This window comes from Parus major, chromosome 2 (genome assembly GCF_001522545.3).
Source record: "Parus major isolate Abel chromosome 2, Parus_major1.1, whole genome shotgun sequence".
Classification (NCBI taxonomy): Eukaryota; Metazoa; Chordata; class Aves; order Passeriformes; family Paridae; genus Parus; species Parus major.
Window position 1 is genome coordinate 20,037,325 of NC_031769.1, and position 15,435 is coordinate 20,052,759.

At 42.6% G+C, this 15,435-nt stretch overlaps 2 protein-coding genes across 2 annotated transcripts; one reads left to right on the plus strand and one right to left on the minus strand.

Annotated features, from left to right (window-relative positions):
• Window positions 1-313: 313 nt before the first annotated feature.
• On the plus strand, window positions 314-14,410 carry LOC107200554. Its single transcript, XM_015619217.2, has 6 exons — window positions 314-399; window positions 1,482-1,626; window positions 1,735-1,918; window positions 12,535-12,648; window positions 13,690-13,919; window positions 14,032-14,410. The coding sequence occupies exons 1-6, from the start codon at window positions 314-316 to the stop codon at window positions 14,044-14,046; spliced, it is 774 nt and encodes a 257-aa protein (XP_015474703.2). The 3' UTR covers window positions 14,047-14,410.
• On the minus strand, window positions 2,918-11,193 carry VIM (vimentin). Its single transcript, XM_015619215.3, has 9 exons — window positions 10,578-11,193; window positions 10,345-10,405; window positions 6,250-6,345; window positions 5,948-6,109; window positions 5,334-5,459; window positions 4,431-4,651; window positions 4,286-4,329; window positions 3,788-3,873; window positions 2,918-3,285 (listed from the first exon to the last, which is right to left on the minus strand). The coding sequence occupies exons 1-9, from the start codon at window positions 11,117-11,119 to the stop codon at window positions 3,244-3,246; spliced, it is 1,380 nt and encodes a 459-aa protein (XP_015474701.1). The 5' UTR covers window positions 11,120-11,193; the 3' UTR covers window positions 2,918-3,243.
• Window positions 14,411-15,435: the final 1,025 nt, after the last annotated feature.

Consider the following 15,435-nt stretch of genomic DNA (forward strand, 5'->3'; position numbering starts at 1 on the left):
GAGGGAGGGAGGGAGAAGTATATTTGCTGTATACTAAAGCAGACCAACTGGATGGCAGAAGGACTGCGTTAGTGCATGCTCCCAGGGGTTTGGAATATGGAGCCTCTGCCTAGAAGTTTCTGTGTTTTGCAAGATTATTATTAAAAAAAAAAAAAGAAAAAAGAAAAAAAAGGAAAACAAGGTTCTGGCTACATGAGGCAAAACAAACTAAATATGAGATTCTCAGTCATCTGAGAGGAGGATTATTTTTGTTGACTGTGGGAACAGCTTGCATATTTGGAGGCACTGACTGTAAGCTCACAGAAGCAGCTTCATGGGGCTCGTTGGAGGGCAGGACAAGCGCAGGACAAGAGGGCTGCCCCACTTGGTGCAGCTGCTGCTGCCTGCAGTTATTAGGATGTGAAATACAGTTCTGAGGTCAGCTGCTGGCTCAGCACTAAGCAGTTTTTATTATATATGTAATTATATATGAGCATAAGGCTGGTGCCCCTAGAGCAAACACTGAGAAATTTACACAGCCACTGTCCACTCTCCTTTCCACCAAGAGGGTGCTCTTGCACTCACAGGGGTATGGGTTTCTGAGATTTCCTGCAATCTTCTTATCCCCTTGGCAACTAGGTTTATTTATTTATTTATTTATTTATTTTTCTAATTATCCCCAGGACTGAGAGCTCTTCCACTTGCTACTCTGTGTTCTGAGTAACCCCAGACACTGAAGAGCCAGGAATAACTCCTTTGCTGCAGTCAGTGCTGGATACAAGCACTTCTTTTATCTACTGAGTGAAGCAATCAAAGACAACAGAAAGCACTGAGCCAGGTAGCTGGTGGCAGAGTGGGAGCAATATCTGAAAGACTATCACAACCTCCAGAGGCCAATGTGCATTTCAAAAAGCACACTGTGCTCTGGGTCCCTGCCCAGAGCTGCCAAGGGTGCCCACCATCCTCTAGCAGAGCTGGTTCTCCCTGCCCATACACTGCCAGATCTCACATTGCTTTAGGGGCAAGAAATTACATTTACCATTGTCTCAACTTTTTCAATAACTAGATCCAGAGAAAGACTTAAGTAGTCTGCAACAGGCAGGACATCAGCCCCTTATTCCACTTGTCCTGAAAGGTTGTTGACACTCATGCCTATAAAGTGAGATATTACACATGCCCAGAGCTGTTATTATAACAGAAAATACTTCCCATAAAAGCTCATTTGTGCTTTTTTTATCAGTCTGGTTGTTGAAAGGTAGTCAAAGAGCTAGTGTCTTTAATCTCTGCAACATGAAAAAGGCTGGGTTCACTCTCAATTTCTAGTGAGACTATCCTACCCATCATACGGCAGACCAGGTCGAACCTGTTCTGCTTTGCTGAGGCAAAAGCTGTGACTTGGGCCCAGGCACTCTCCTCAGAGACACTTCTGGCCCTTTTTGCATGAAGGGAGTCACCAGAACAAACAGTGGACCACCTGCAGGACTTCTGAGAAGCACATAAAGCACAAGCTGGACAGGGACATATCCCAGCCTAATCAATTTACATGTATCAGCCCATTTTTGGTGTTTCAGCAAAGAGAAAACTTCCCCCTGGCCTGATGGGAAGTGGGAGGCTGAAGTCTTTGAACACTTACCGGAGGAAAGTGGGGTAAGAACAACACCATGTCTTGTTTGAAAAATTATGTGCTTTTCTGCTCTGAAGAATAGCTGCAGCAATTCTCCCTGGGTGGCTCAAAAACTGCTCTCATGCCTTCAGCTTGCAGGATGCCTGTGTGTTGGAGGGTTTCTTGAGCACACCCCAAGCCCTCCCCACCTCCCTCTTTACTATCCTGGCTGCAGGACTCAACCTGGTGCTGCCACCAGCTGGGGTGAGGAAAGCCGCCTCCTACTGCCTCCCCAGTGCCTGCACTACATCCACTCAGTCACACACTTGAGCAAAGGTAAGAATAAAGATGGAAAAGGAATGAATTGTTTTCTTTACAGATCAACTCCCAGATCCCAGCAAGAGTGTCTGTACAACATGGAACTACTACCCTGACCCTGAATGCTATTTATATTAACTGAAAAATTTCAGTTTGCAGTTACACATTCCAGAAAATTTGTACCTCAGTAAAAGCTTACAAGGAAGCAGACTTTACAGAAGTAATGCAGAACACAGAAGCTACTTTTATGGGGCTCTTCTGTGGGCCATTATTGTGATTAAATTTGAGAAGCATTTTGCTCTGCAGAAAACTTAAGCATTCAGAGAAGACATCAGCTTCCACTACTGCCTCCTGAAAGACCATGGCAAGGCAGAGTGGAGCTTCCTTGTTCCCATGCTGCTGCATTTACACTGATGTTCAGCAGAGAACACCAAACATGGTGGCTGGCTCTCCTTTTTTGAAAGGGGTTTAAATACTGGAATTGTCAGCAAAACATCAAGCTAGTGTCTCCTAACCCCCACTCCAGCCAAAGCCTTCATGTAGCTTCTTGAATACCAACAAGCCTTTGGGAACTAGTTTTTCCTGGAAAAAATAAGTTAATGCACCAAGTCAGCTGTTAACTTTGCAAGGTGCTGTCTGAGATAAGGGCTCACATGAACTACTTCTCTGCTACATAAGTACTATGTTTTATAAAGCCAAGTTTTAAGGTACTTCAGGCATTCTGACATTCAGTAACTAGTATATGGAAGCAAGATTAATTTTTATTAGCTTGAAGTATCATATTTTATTCAAGTGATAAGAAATATCATAATACATTATGCATCTGCCAGTTATAATCCATTTTAATTGGTTCCAAAACCTAAGCAGTAAATGAGTAAGACAGTTTATCTAGTTAAACTGAAAAAAACAGCATTCCACACAGCCAGTACTAGAGATGTCAACCGTATAATAATTCCAGCATTATGTTGTTATGGCTTTCCAGAAAGTCATGAAGTTAACAAATTAGAACACATCAAGAGCCATTTTCCAAAGATTTATTGAAGTAGCGACAGGTTGCTCATACTGTGCTGGAAAAAGCAGTTTTATTGAATTCAGATACTTAAAAACAGTATTGCAGCACAAGATATTGCTATTTGTAAACTAGACTCCATTGTAAACTCTAATCCTTCAGGGAGAGTCAGTTTGCAAGATCTAAGACCTATTTCCTAGCATAATCATCTTGCGCTCATGGAAAAACTGCAGAAAGGCACTTGAAAGCTGTTTCTTCCTTTAAGACATGGACTTGTTCAATCTTGCTGGTAAGAATTTCTCCTTTAGTAAGTATGCATCTTCACACTTCAGCTTTACTCCAAGTCATCATGATGCTGGGAAGTTTCATTAATAACCTAATGAAAAACAAACGTTTGCATTAAGTTTTAGTAGGAAGATTTTTGTGGTTTTTTTAAGTTAGAAGTGGAACATCTGTTTCCAAAATGTAAACAAGTGGGTATCAATTCTCACTTATGAGAAATTCTAGTTTGTAAATAGCATAGAGAAACCATTCAAGTTAATTAATTACACTAACAATAGCATCTTATCCTAAACACAAAGTATCTCTGTTTACTGCTACATGTTTTCTTAAGGAAAAGTTTTGAGCATTTGCTAACTCAGCTGAATTTAAATACTCAATACACAGGTAACAGTCACCAACTAAAAGTCTTACTATCAGATGAATTTTAACCTTTTTTTCCAGAGAAACCTGTTTGCTATACCTGTATGCTCACATAGCTTGGAGTGCCCCTTGCTATTACATTCAAAACTTACTACTACATACAAGCTGCAGTAACCATCAGGGAGACTTAAGAATTTAATGTAACCAGCTCTGATAGAAATAAAGTTACCACCAACCTGTCCATCTCTAGTTTCCACGGTCTTAATTAGAAGTGTTCTCTTTGAGTGGGTGTCAACCATTGGCTGAGACTCAATGTTGGTTTCTGCAGAAGAAGATGCATTATTACAAATAGCCTAGATGACGTGCCTCCTCTGATAAATGCAGTGTAACAGATAATAGTCTCTACTTTCAGAATCCAAATTTAGTATGCAAAGAAGTCTCCTGCTCTGAATAAGCCAGGTCTTCAACATTTTCTGTGTCCCCTAAAGCACTTTCAGCAGGTACCCAAATCAATTATTTGCTACGTACCAATATTAAAAATATGTATCCAGGAACAAAAGAGCTGCTACCATCCAAGGTTAAGTAATTGAAAATACTGTAGTTAGATCTAAGAAGAGTATTCACAACCAACTGCACTTATACACATTTAAAAACCAGCATAAAAGAAAAGCATCCAGAACCCTCATGCTAACAGTAGGGGAACTGCCTAAACTGAAATAGCAGAAACAGCTTACCTCTCAAGTTCAAAGCAGCAAAGGTTGGAATAGGCATGTTAATCCTGAAGGAAAAAAGAAATGGATAAAATCAGACATGGGTATAAAGTACCTTCTAGCAATTCCTGGTTTTAGAAAAGTGTCTGCATGTGAAAAGTGTCTGCACCTGCTCTCTTCACCCTCCAGCAGTTTTCTGTAGGTGGCAATCTCAATATCAAGAGCCATCTTTACATTCAGCAGGTCCTGGTACTCGCGGAGATGGCGAGCCATTTCTTCCTTCATGTTCTGAATCTCATCCTGCAGACGGCCAATAGTGTCTTGGTAGTTAGCAGCTTCAACAGCAAAATTCTCCTCCATTTCACGCATTTGGCGCTCCAGGGACTCATTCTGGAAGAGAATAGTGAAATCAAGCACTTCTGCAGTTCAGTCACTCTTCCCCACCCTCAAGACCCTGAACATTTTAAAGAAGAGAAGTTGTGGCATCCTTTCTGAAAATGCCCAGACATATCTCAAATTTGTCATGTCCTAATCTTCCCTTTGCAAAGTCAAGGAGAGTTATTCTGCTGCATGATCTGAGGTGTGCCACATACTTGTTCTACCAGGTGGCAAAGCCATCCTTTACAGTAAGCCAAACACACACAGTTCAAGTCAGCATGTAGGCAATCCTTAGTAGAGGAGATCTGCAGGTGTGCTAAACACTTATGTCCATTTCAAACCTGTTTTAAAGTCAGCCATGTTCTAGCAACAGCAAAATTTACACCTTTCACTGCTCCTCCAGGGTTTTTTTTTATAACTTTAGCTGTACCTGGCAGACAAGACCTAACAGTGATTATAGCAAGAGAATGAACTTGTTGTTTACAGCTTAAGTAAGACTAATTCAATTTATCAATCTAGCCAGTGCACTGCTGTGCATACACACAAATTGAGCCCACAGCATCCTTTTCAAAAGTACTAACATGCTGCTGAATTGCATGGCAGGTCACCTGCATTCACATCCAAATTAACAATTAAACTGCAGTGCAGTGCTTAAAGCTGCAATGAAGAAGAACAACTGCTGTCTTCTACTTACGCTTCCCTTAAGAGCATCAACTTCGCAGGTGAGAGACTGGATCTGTCTGCGGTACTCATTCGCTTCCTGCTTGGCCTGGCGCAGGGCATCGTTGTTCCTGTTAGCAGCTTCAGAGAGATCTGCAAACTGGAAAACCCCACACTGGTTAGCACAACACTTCTGCAGAAATGGTGAAACAGACCTTCTGTGGACACAGCAGTTGAGGGCAACTGAAGGTATTACAAGGGTTAGCACCTGAAATGCTTATATATTAGTATTACACTTAAAGTGCCTCTCCCTCTCTTTTTAAATGTTATATTAGAATTCACAGCACACTTTCATACTTGTTGCCCCACCCTGTACATTTCCCATCTTTTCACTCATTTCTCCTGTACTTCATGCAACACCTGCTTTCAGGTACAAGCACAAGAAAGACTCCCACTGAGCACCCATTACTTTGCTGTTGTAGCTATGGCACAAAATGTTTCCCGTTGTACCCTTCCCAGACTAGGATTGAAAAAAAGACTTTGTGTCACAGTTATGTTCACATCCATTATAGAAACAGAGGGAACAGCAAGTGCTACAGAAAAGCAGCTAAACAGAATTAGTTCCAGTGCCTAATGCATTTTACTTACTTTGGACTTGTACCACTCTTCAGCTTCCTGAAGATTCTTAGCAGCAACACTTTCATACTGTTGGCGAACATCACGCAGGGCCGCAGTAAGATCAGGCTTAGAAACATCCATGTCAATCTGGATGTGCTGCTCCTGGAGTTGGGCCTGCAGTTCTCGGATTTCCTTAGAGAGAAGCAGACACTCAACATTATTGCACAAAAGCACACAGATCATACACAGGTGGGGACTCTGGGACAGAACCAGCAAAGAGCTCCCTTGCTAGACAGTCTGCATCTAAACATAGACTTCATTTCTCAGCTTACCTCCTCATGCAGCTTCTTCAAGAAGACAATCTCCTCTTGCAGGGACTCAACTTTGCGCTCAAGATCAAGACGTGCCAGAGAGGCATTGTCAACGTCCTGGACAGAGAAATGAACAATTCATAATCTTACAAAACTGATGTAGAGAAGTCTCTTGCAGAAAGTTCAGCAGCAGCATACAGACTGATACTACACCTGAGCTTTTTAACAACACAATAGGAAATCCAAAGCTGTGAAAAACCTTTTTGCCACCTCCTGCCTTAACCTTAAACAATAATATGCACCTTCATTGTAAATTTGAAAAACTATACCACATATATTGATTATATCTTTGCTGACATGCTGCTAAGCACCATCAAGAGCACACAGATCATAGTGGGTGTAAATCCTTCAGGTACTTGAGTCAGAAGTCAGCAGTAAGTGCTTCTAGCTTGACTACACTGACAAAGAGTTGCAATTTGCAAACTTCCACTCTTTTCAGTGGGGCTTTGAAGAGCAACCCATGTGCCTTCATGTCTGTCAGTGGGCTTAACTTATTGACTCCTTGGTGAACGAGCACAGAGCCCCCCTTAGGGCCACAGACCACACTGTTAAAGCACACTTGTAAAGCTGGTGAGGTACGTATAAGAACTGCAGCATTCACTTAATGCAGGCCAACAGCTCTCCCTTGAGAAAAAGAAGGTCTGAGCATAAACACAAACTGAGCTACTCATCATTGCCTACACCCTCACAGTTGCTGGCAAAGACTCCACCTTTTGCTGGACAGAGATAGTCTTAATCAACAGCAAAAATTCATTTAGAGCATAACAGAAGACACGTCATGAATGTCACAAGGGCGCAACTTTAATTAGTTCAAAAACATAAGACTAAACATTGATTGGCAACTTCTTACATTTTGAATGTGTAGGGCATTTAGTTCGCAAAGGGGAAGATTTTTCCTTTCACTCTAGTTACATACACAACCACATGCTTGTGCTCACAGGGTATTAACATGTCAGGTTCTCACAGCTTACTCTAAAGCTATTTTGGATTGCTGAAAGCATAAGCATTCCTAATCAGCAGCTCTCTTTATTATGGCACCTTTGAAATAAGGAGTGTTTTCTTTAGACTCCTAGAAAGCCTTTCCTTGGATCACTCCTACTCTGGGGTAAGGTCCTTGCTCCAGAAGAATTGTTCTGTTTACTTTATCCAGCAAAATACCCCCTTCATGCGTCATTCTGTAACTTTTCTATCAATTCCAGTTTTACACCCACAGTTCATATCAGTTCTGTTTTTCAGTTCAGGGAAAGAATTTCCTAATTAATTTGTTCTCCTCCCCCCAAAACCTCTCAAGATCATTCTGGCAGAAAATTACATGGCTATGACCCAACATGTTTACATAATTGGCCAGACATCCAAAGATTTTCTAGAGGATTTTACAGAAATCTTCACCCTGAAGGCTATTAATTTTTTTTTTATAACTGAATAGCTACAGGATTTTTGGACCTTAGAGTAAATTGAAAGCAATTTAAACTGAAGACACTATACATGGTATGTACTTTACTATATGCTATCATTTATGTATTCCCTATCACTAAGATTTAGTGTTTCAGTAGTTCCCAAATATGTGGAGAACCACATAAATGAACAGGCTACCTGTGGCCTGAACAAGCAAATACAAGACACAGATATATGCAGCTGGAGCATGCACTGATTTTATCCTAGAGATTCTTCAATGCAAGCCACACACTTTGCAGGGTTGAGCACCCATATTTACTTAAGACAAAGCTCATGTTAGCCAGGACATGACCTGATAGGCTTTTCACAGGTTCAGGACCTATTCCTTGCTGCTAGACTAGCTGGCAAAGCTGCAGGAACTTTCTCACTAACTGTGATGCTTGTCCTGCCCCAAAGGAAAGTCCTCACTGAACTTTCACATATACTTTATGCAGTACACCCCTCAGCATATGAATAAAATCACATCTTTGCCACAAGATGTGATCAAAAGGAATGAATTACAATACAGTGCATATGAGCTGGTCAGTCTCTGGAACAGGCAGCTTTTGGAAAGAAAAGCTTAAGTATTCATTCTTTATTTTAAAATACTTAAGTACACAACTGCTCCATCAAATAACAAGTAGCTTTAATGATACATCAGAACAGCAAAGCACCTGCAGAAGTGTTTCAAATTTATGAAACTATACAACTTTCCAGTGGAAAAATATAATGATTTAACAGAACACTGTGCATTGTTTCAAAATGGAAAGCACAACAGGATATTTCAGCTTCAGTGTTCTAAGAACTTAATTTCACTTTCAGAAGAACAAAACTTAGACTGAAACAGATTTAGGTTTCAAAACCTGCATGTTAACTCCACCCTTGCCAGTAAGGAAAAATGAGGTACAACTGACATTCAAAGCAAGCACACCAGGATACACCAGTTCTGTCTTGAGTAGTTTTCGTGTAGCGTTTCCATAGACAGTGATTTTCATTTCTTATGCACAAGCTACAGCTTAGAAGGTTAAATGGATCCAATTCTGAATGCACACATCTGCTAGAGGCTGAGCTCCTGAGTGACCCCTTTCCATAGTACAGGGAAGAGCTGGAAAATGAGTGTGGGGTATGCACACCAAGCCAAGCTCACTTTAAAGCCTAGAGCCTTCATAGGACTCAACTGGATTGAAATACAGGCATGCCTACAGTGCACTAATTAAATATGAAAGATCATGTAAAAGCCAACCTTAAGCCAATTGATCCTTCAACTGAATTCAGCAACGAATCAGAGTAGATGAGGCTCTCTAAAACTTAAATTGAATGTTCCTTCACAGAACTTCACACTACATTAAATTGTATCAGCACTCAAAAAAAAAACCAAAAAAAACCCCAAAAAAACCAGAAGCTTAAATTAAATCTTAAATTAAGGTTGTTTAAAACTTCTGTTCCCAGAACACCAGTGGAGGCTGAATTCCCAGGCTCTGAATCGGAATAGATGTTTCAGTTTCCCCACACTATCTCTTGAACACACCTGCTCTCCTTCAAGGACTGTAAATATACTGCAGACAAAAGCCTTTCCCAGGGAAATACTGACAATCAAGTGCTGATTTCCTGAATAGTGACTTCTGTTAATGCCTATGAAGAGCTCTGGAACAAAGTCAGCCTGTACCCAGCTGCCTGGTGATAAGGGCAGTCACTTCCAGTCTGAAAGAATGCTAGCAATGCTGGTTTACACCAGCAGTTTTAGGGAAGAGACCTTGTTTTGAGAAGGCACATTCCTAAATATCTCTTAGTCCAAACAAGGCTTAATCTAAGTTGAAAGCTGGTTTTGCACAAGTGAAAACTTGAGCCTAAGAATTTTTGAACGCTGTTTGCACAGTTGTTTCTGGTTGTCATGTAGATTTACTTTAGCTGGATAACATCACAGCATCCTACAAAAACTAAACTCTAACATAACTTGTTTCCTGGGTTAACATCTTCGTTTTACAGAGGATTAAATTCCACGTTCTTAATGGACACCTAGAGGAGGCAAGCTCAATCCTGTGACCTCACCCTAAGGAACATATTGTCTACTGCTTGTCAGCAGACAACACCCACATGAAAAACCTTAAATTTGAAACTGTTGCCCAGTAATGTACTGACCAGAGATTCATCAAAAAGGAGTTCTGTTTTGTACAAAAACTGGCCCATAATAGACACATTTCGCTAGAAATGTTCCCGCACCATTACACATTTAGTAAGAATGCAGCCCACTGCGCCCTCCCCTCCGACACAAAGGGATCTATTATTTCAATCTGCTGCCACCACACTTGCCATAATGCCTGTATCTGCATTCCACGGTGAATCCCATAGAAACCATTAATACCCTTCAGCCAAGCGAGCAGATGGCCCCCTTTCACTTTTATTGGATCGGAAAGTGATTCCACGTTGGGGCGTTTTTTGTAAAACGGGCTAGACTTGGATAAAGCAGGACAATAGTTCCCCTCCCCTCCCCTCCGACTGCAGCATCCCCCTAAAGAAAACACGGAGGGCTCGCGTGAGAACTGACGGGATCTCTTTGTGCAAGGAAAGCAAACTCCTGCGCTCCCACCCTCCGCCCCAGACACAGCCTCCACCACCGCTAACCTGTCTGAAGGACTGCAAGGTGTTCTCGGCCTCCTCCCTCTGAAGCATCTCCTCTTGCAACCTGGAAGGGGCAAGATAGCGGTGAGGAGGGAGCGGGGATCACCCAAATCCCCCCGCTCAGCCTCCCGCCCGCCCGGTAGCGCTCGGGATGCTCAGGGGCTGCCTCGGCGCCAGGGGACAGGGCGGGAGGGAGGCGCCGGCAGCCCCGACCCGCGTTCCCCAGGCACACTTACTTCTCCCTCAGCCGCATGATGTCGTCGGCGAGGTTGTCCCGCTCCACTTCCACGCGTGCCTTGTCGTTGGTGAGCTGGTCCACCTGTCGCCGCAGCTCCCGCATCTCCTCCTCGTAGAGGTCACCCAGGCGGGACGTGCCCTTGCCCTTGAGCTGCTCCAGCTCAGCCAGCAAGATCTTGTTTTGCTGCTCCAAGAAGCGCACCTTGTCGATGTAGTTGGCGAAGCGGTCATTAAGCTCCTGCAGCTCAACCTTCTCGTTGGTGCGGTTCGCCTTGAACTCCGTGTTGATGGCGTCGGCCAAGGTGAAGTCCACCGAGTCGTGGAGCCGCATGGGCGGCATGCTGCTCCGCAGCCGCACCGACGTCGTCTTGCTGGCGTACATGCCGCCGGGCGAGGCGGACACGTAGCGGGCGCTGCTGGGCCGCAGGGCGCTGCCCAGCGAGTAGCGGCTGCTGGACGTGATGTAGCGGGTGCCGCTGCTGGGCCGGCTGCCCCCGCCGAACATGCGGCGGTACGAGGAGTTTTTCGTGCTGATGCTCATAGCGACGGCGGCGCGGGCTTTGTAATCCGGGAGCGGAGCGGGACGGTCAGAGCGTGCGGAGAAGAAGGGCGGTGGCCGCGGCCAGGGCCCCTTCTTATGGGCACCGCGAACCCGCCCCGCCGGGCCCGCCCCGCTCCGCCCCGCCCGCCGGGGAAGGGGCGGCGGCCGCGGACACAAAGGAGGAGAGCGGGCGGCTCGGCCGGCGGGGCGAGGGCGGTGGGCGGCAGCTTGTGCTGTGGCCGAGTCCCCGGAGGCTGGCGGGTTTCCGCCGGGGCTGCGGGACGTGGCAGGGCGGTGCCCCATCATACAGCGGGGAGGACGGGGGTGACAACAGCGGCATCTTTGGCGTCGCGGAAACGGGCGCTGGGTTTCCCCCTTGCATCTCGTGTTCCCGCTCCAGAGTGAGCGCGGAGACTGCAAGAAGGGTTTGGCAAGTGTAATGTTATGCCTTAGGTCTGGCAAAAACACTCCGAATAACCGACTAAAACCCCTCTATAGGTATGATGTATGATGATCTAAGAACTTTTTATTGCCTTTTGAGCTTTCTGAACTAGTAAGATCAGGGGAAAAAAATATGCAGACTATTCACAGAGAGTTGCCAAGTGTTCAAAATAAACAGCTAGAAAAATAATGTGTGTTGTCTTTAGCAATCTCAGCATCTGTGCTTAAGACACAAGTTTTACACCTTAAATATGTTTTCCACGTAGCTGGGGAAGTAGTAATAAGCCTACGGCTCAATTCTGCCATTGTAACAATGTAACAGGACATGTAACAATGATCCCAGGCGTAACTTAGGGGTTTTTGTGCCGACAGTCCATTATTGAAATTGCTGCATCCAGGGTCTTGCTCCTGAATAATAACTAGGATAGTTATTAATTTTAACAAAGGTTTGTTTCTTCACTGTTGTACCCAACAGACTTTTGCTATTAATTTTGATAGGCACATGGTCAGAGTCTTGGGAGAGCACCTGGCAAAATGATAATTAATCATTAGCTATGATCTGCAAATATGTGTGCAACATAAAGGGCCAGACAAAAATCCCAGTGTTTTAGGAGCAATTTTAGTATCAAAATGGGACTACCAGCAACAGAAAAGAATGATGTAGTTAGTACAGCTCAATAGAAATGGCATAAAAGTTAACAGAGAAAAACTTTGAGTAGCAGTAGATTGTTTCAGCATGAATGCAAGGGCTGCTTAAGGAAGATGACAGAATCTCTGCCATTTAGATAACTAAAAACTTGAGTGGCCAAAGCACGACTCACACCCTGAAATTCTGCACTGATGCATCAGGTAAAGGACATCTTTTTCCTCTTTGCTATGGGAAGTGAGCAATACATTGTAGTGGTCTTATCTGTAATGTATTATTTCAGGACTTAGAGGATGCCAAACTATAATCGATTTCTGATTCTTTCTAGCTTGCAGTCCTGCAGGAAAAAATATCTTCACTGGAAATTCTAATAAACATGAACGGTGGGAGAAAAATGTAATCGTCACACCCCAGTTCACACTAGTCAACTATTGTACTTCAGGTAATGTACTTTACAAGGAAGAATGTGAACCTGTGTATTTTATTAAAGACCTTTTTTGAAGGAAATTCTGCTTTGCTTTCACTCTTTTGGCAACCAGAAGTGCAGGAATGCAGTTTGTATCTAAATGTAGGTCCTTGAGGTTTTAATTTCTTTTGTTCACTGAAGCTTAGTCAAGCAAAGGAAGCTGACAAGGTTGAGCTACTGAAGAGCTTGCAGTGTAAGTCCTGGGCTACAGCTCATTCCATTCACCCACTGAATAAGAGGCAGAGGTCACACAGCATTCCTGAGGCTAAGGGTTCCTGAAGCCCAGCCTGGACGCTGTTGTGCTGCCCAGCCCTCTCAGAGCTCTATTTAAGCCATCAAGTTTGAGCTGTAAGCCTTTGTAAGCCTTGGCACAAAAGTACATACTCATTCTATGAGTAGGCAAAAAGCTAAACAGCACATAACCACGAATCTCATGGATTAAAGATGCTGTACTCAGAAATACTGATAGCCTTAGTAGACTGTTGTTTTTTCAAAGGTGTGCTGGTGTCCCATCTGTTTTTTCCTAACAGAGCACAACTTATACATCATAAAATGTTCAATGGCAAAAATAATCCTCATTCAGAAAATCCTTTTCCCCTAAAATCCAAAGTATTTGTTTTAGTAAATATGACCTACCCACTTCATGTTTCAAGAGTAATTTGCATATGTTTATGTCACTGCTGCCATATGTGCTCTTGGCCACCTGCCTCATTTCCGTGTCTCGCTATGAAATGTTCAGATATTGTTGGTTGTTGGGACTACAGTAAACCTTTAAGTGCCTTTTGCTGGTTGGCACTTACACAGATGCACAAATGGAAGAAGCTGTAAGTTTCTTACAAGCTATAATAAATTTAATGCACATTTGCAATGCAAACCCCAAAGGAGATTAAAACATGTCCCCTTGAAATGCAAAAAGATCCCTACTGTCCTTCTCAGAAACAACTCTGTCTCAGTGTAGCCATAAACATCATGGAGAGTGTACTTTGAATGGAAATGAAATCAAAGTAATCTGTCTAGTTTCATGGAAAATGTTATGGGACTCTCAGAGGCGGTGGCTGATGGAGATCCTAACCATTTCTGACATGAAGAACAGACAGCTAAGAGCATCACTCAGCACCACGCTGGGGATTAATCATAAGCTACTGCTTGTCATCTGTGCTGTTTACTGCAATGCCTTCCCTTGCAATTCCAACACAAAGTCATGCCTGCTCAGCCTGCAACATCACCTCTACAGAAGTAGATCAGAGGTAAGCCAATGGCACTCTTGAAAAAACAAACAGGTATTTTTATCATAAGAGTTTCAGTTCACACTGAAATGTTCTTATTTGCCTTTTTCTTTTGTGGTTTTTTTTTTTCCAGATAATTATGTATTGATTTACTGCCAAGAATTAAATATGGAATGAAGTCCTAGAAATTTAATAAAAGGACACCTGTATTGTGTGTAGCTTTCATTAATGGGGGAAATGGATATGCATAGAGAGAAGGCACAGGTGCCTGAATGGCTTTATATTGCATATCTGTTGTACCACAAATTAAAAAGTCCACAGAACAGAATTTCTGTTATTTCCTTGCAAAAATATGTTAGTCTGAAAATATCACTGAAAAGACTGGAATTCACTTTTTTTTTCTTTTTTCTTTTTTTTTTTATTTACTATTTAATTTAAGCAGTAAGTAATGAGAGCAATTTAGTCCAAATATTACATGTGCTTTCCAGTTAAATAAACCTTGACTAAACAGATGTAAATGCTTTTCTTAATCAGATTTACACCCTTTTTCTAAAGTTTCTGCTTCCAGAAGGTGTAAAAGCCCACATAAAGATTAAATACCCATGAAAAAAAACTTCCTGGCATACAAATACAGTAATTTTTGCTTATGGCATCTGTAAGCCCTGGTATGCATGGGGCTGCAGAGGCATTCCTTCACACATCCCCTGCACCATGAATATTAAACAAACTCTGGGCAATAGGGACACACTTTAACATGAGGAAATAAAAGACCCTTAACACCCTACAGACAATTGAACAGGAGGAACATTCTAGTAGTGCTCATCCAGAGCAAGTGCTGTGGTCTATCACTTGAATGACTGCTGTGACTTTCAGTGTCTAAGAACACCTTCACCCATGGCCTAAAAACATGAAGACTGCTATGATTTTGAAAATAGAAAGGTCCCCATTTAAAAAAATAAATAAAAAAATTCTGGCTCTAATCTTCAGCTGGGATAAGTCCCTCTCTTTAGTTGAGAGCCAAGTCTATGGAGGAGCCCCCAGGAAAGGCCAGTGCATCTAGGGAAGTGATGGTTCTTCTGAACCCTGATAATCCATCTCCCTACATTCTGACTACGAGAAGCTGATTTGGATTTCTGAATATCACCAGGCTGTAGAACATCGAAACGTTCCAGTATTGAAATCTCTCCTCGTGAGTAGCTTCCTTGACTAATTTTTGTCTTGAGAAAGAAACTGGCAAATTCTTTTGTGAAATTTATTTTTAAAATTATGTTGCCTATTGTAATTTCCAGCATTGCAAAGCATATCAAATTGGTATGACTAGCTGCTGATTTTTTCAAGTAAATGACTAGGCTCTGTACTCAAAACTAACCAAGTCTGTCTAAAATTTTCTATTTTAATGTATAATGAACTATATGAAACTAGCAGGGGTTTCATCATAAAGGAAATTATTTGAACATGAGTCAAGCCACCCCATCGCATGATTTACATTTCCAAAGAATTATTATTATCATGAATTAGGTTCCTTTCTACTATGGCT

Coding starts and splice junctions, on each gene's coding strand:
- LOC107200554 (XM_015619217.2), top strand. CDS start 314: ATGGGGCTCGTTGGAGGGCAGGACAAGCGCAGGACAAGAGGGCTGCCC. Junction 1,627..1,734: donor ACTTACCGGAGGAAAGTGGG/GTAAGAACAACA, acceptor TCATGCCTTCAG/CTTGCAGGATGCCTGTGTGT. Junction 12,649..13,689: donor AGTCAACTATTGTACTTCAG/GTAATGTACTTT, acceptor TAATCTGTCTAG/TTTCATGGAAAATGTTATGG.
- VIM (XM_015619215.3), bottom strand. CDS start 11,119: ATGAGCATCAGCACGAAAAACTCCTCGTACCGCCGCATGTTCGGCGGG. Junction 10,406..10,577: donor ATCATGCGGCTGAGGGAGAA/GTAAGTGTGCCT, acceptor TGCCCCTTCCAG/GTTGCAAGAGGAGATGCTTC. Junction 6,346..10,344: donor CCTTGCAGTCCTTCAGACAG/GTTAGCGGTGGT, acceptor TTCTCTGTCCAG/GACGTTGACAATGCCTCTCT.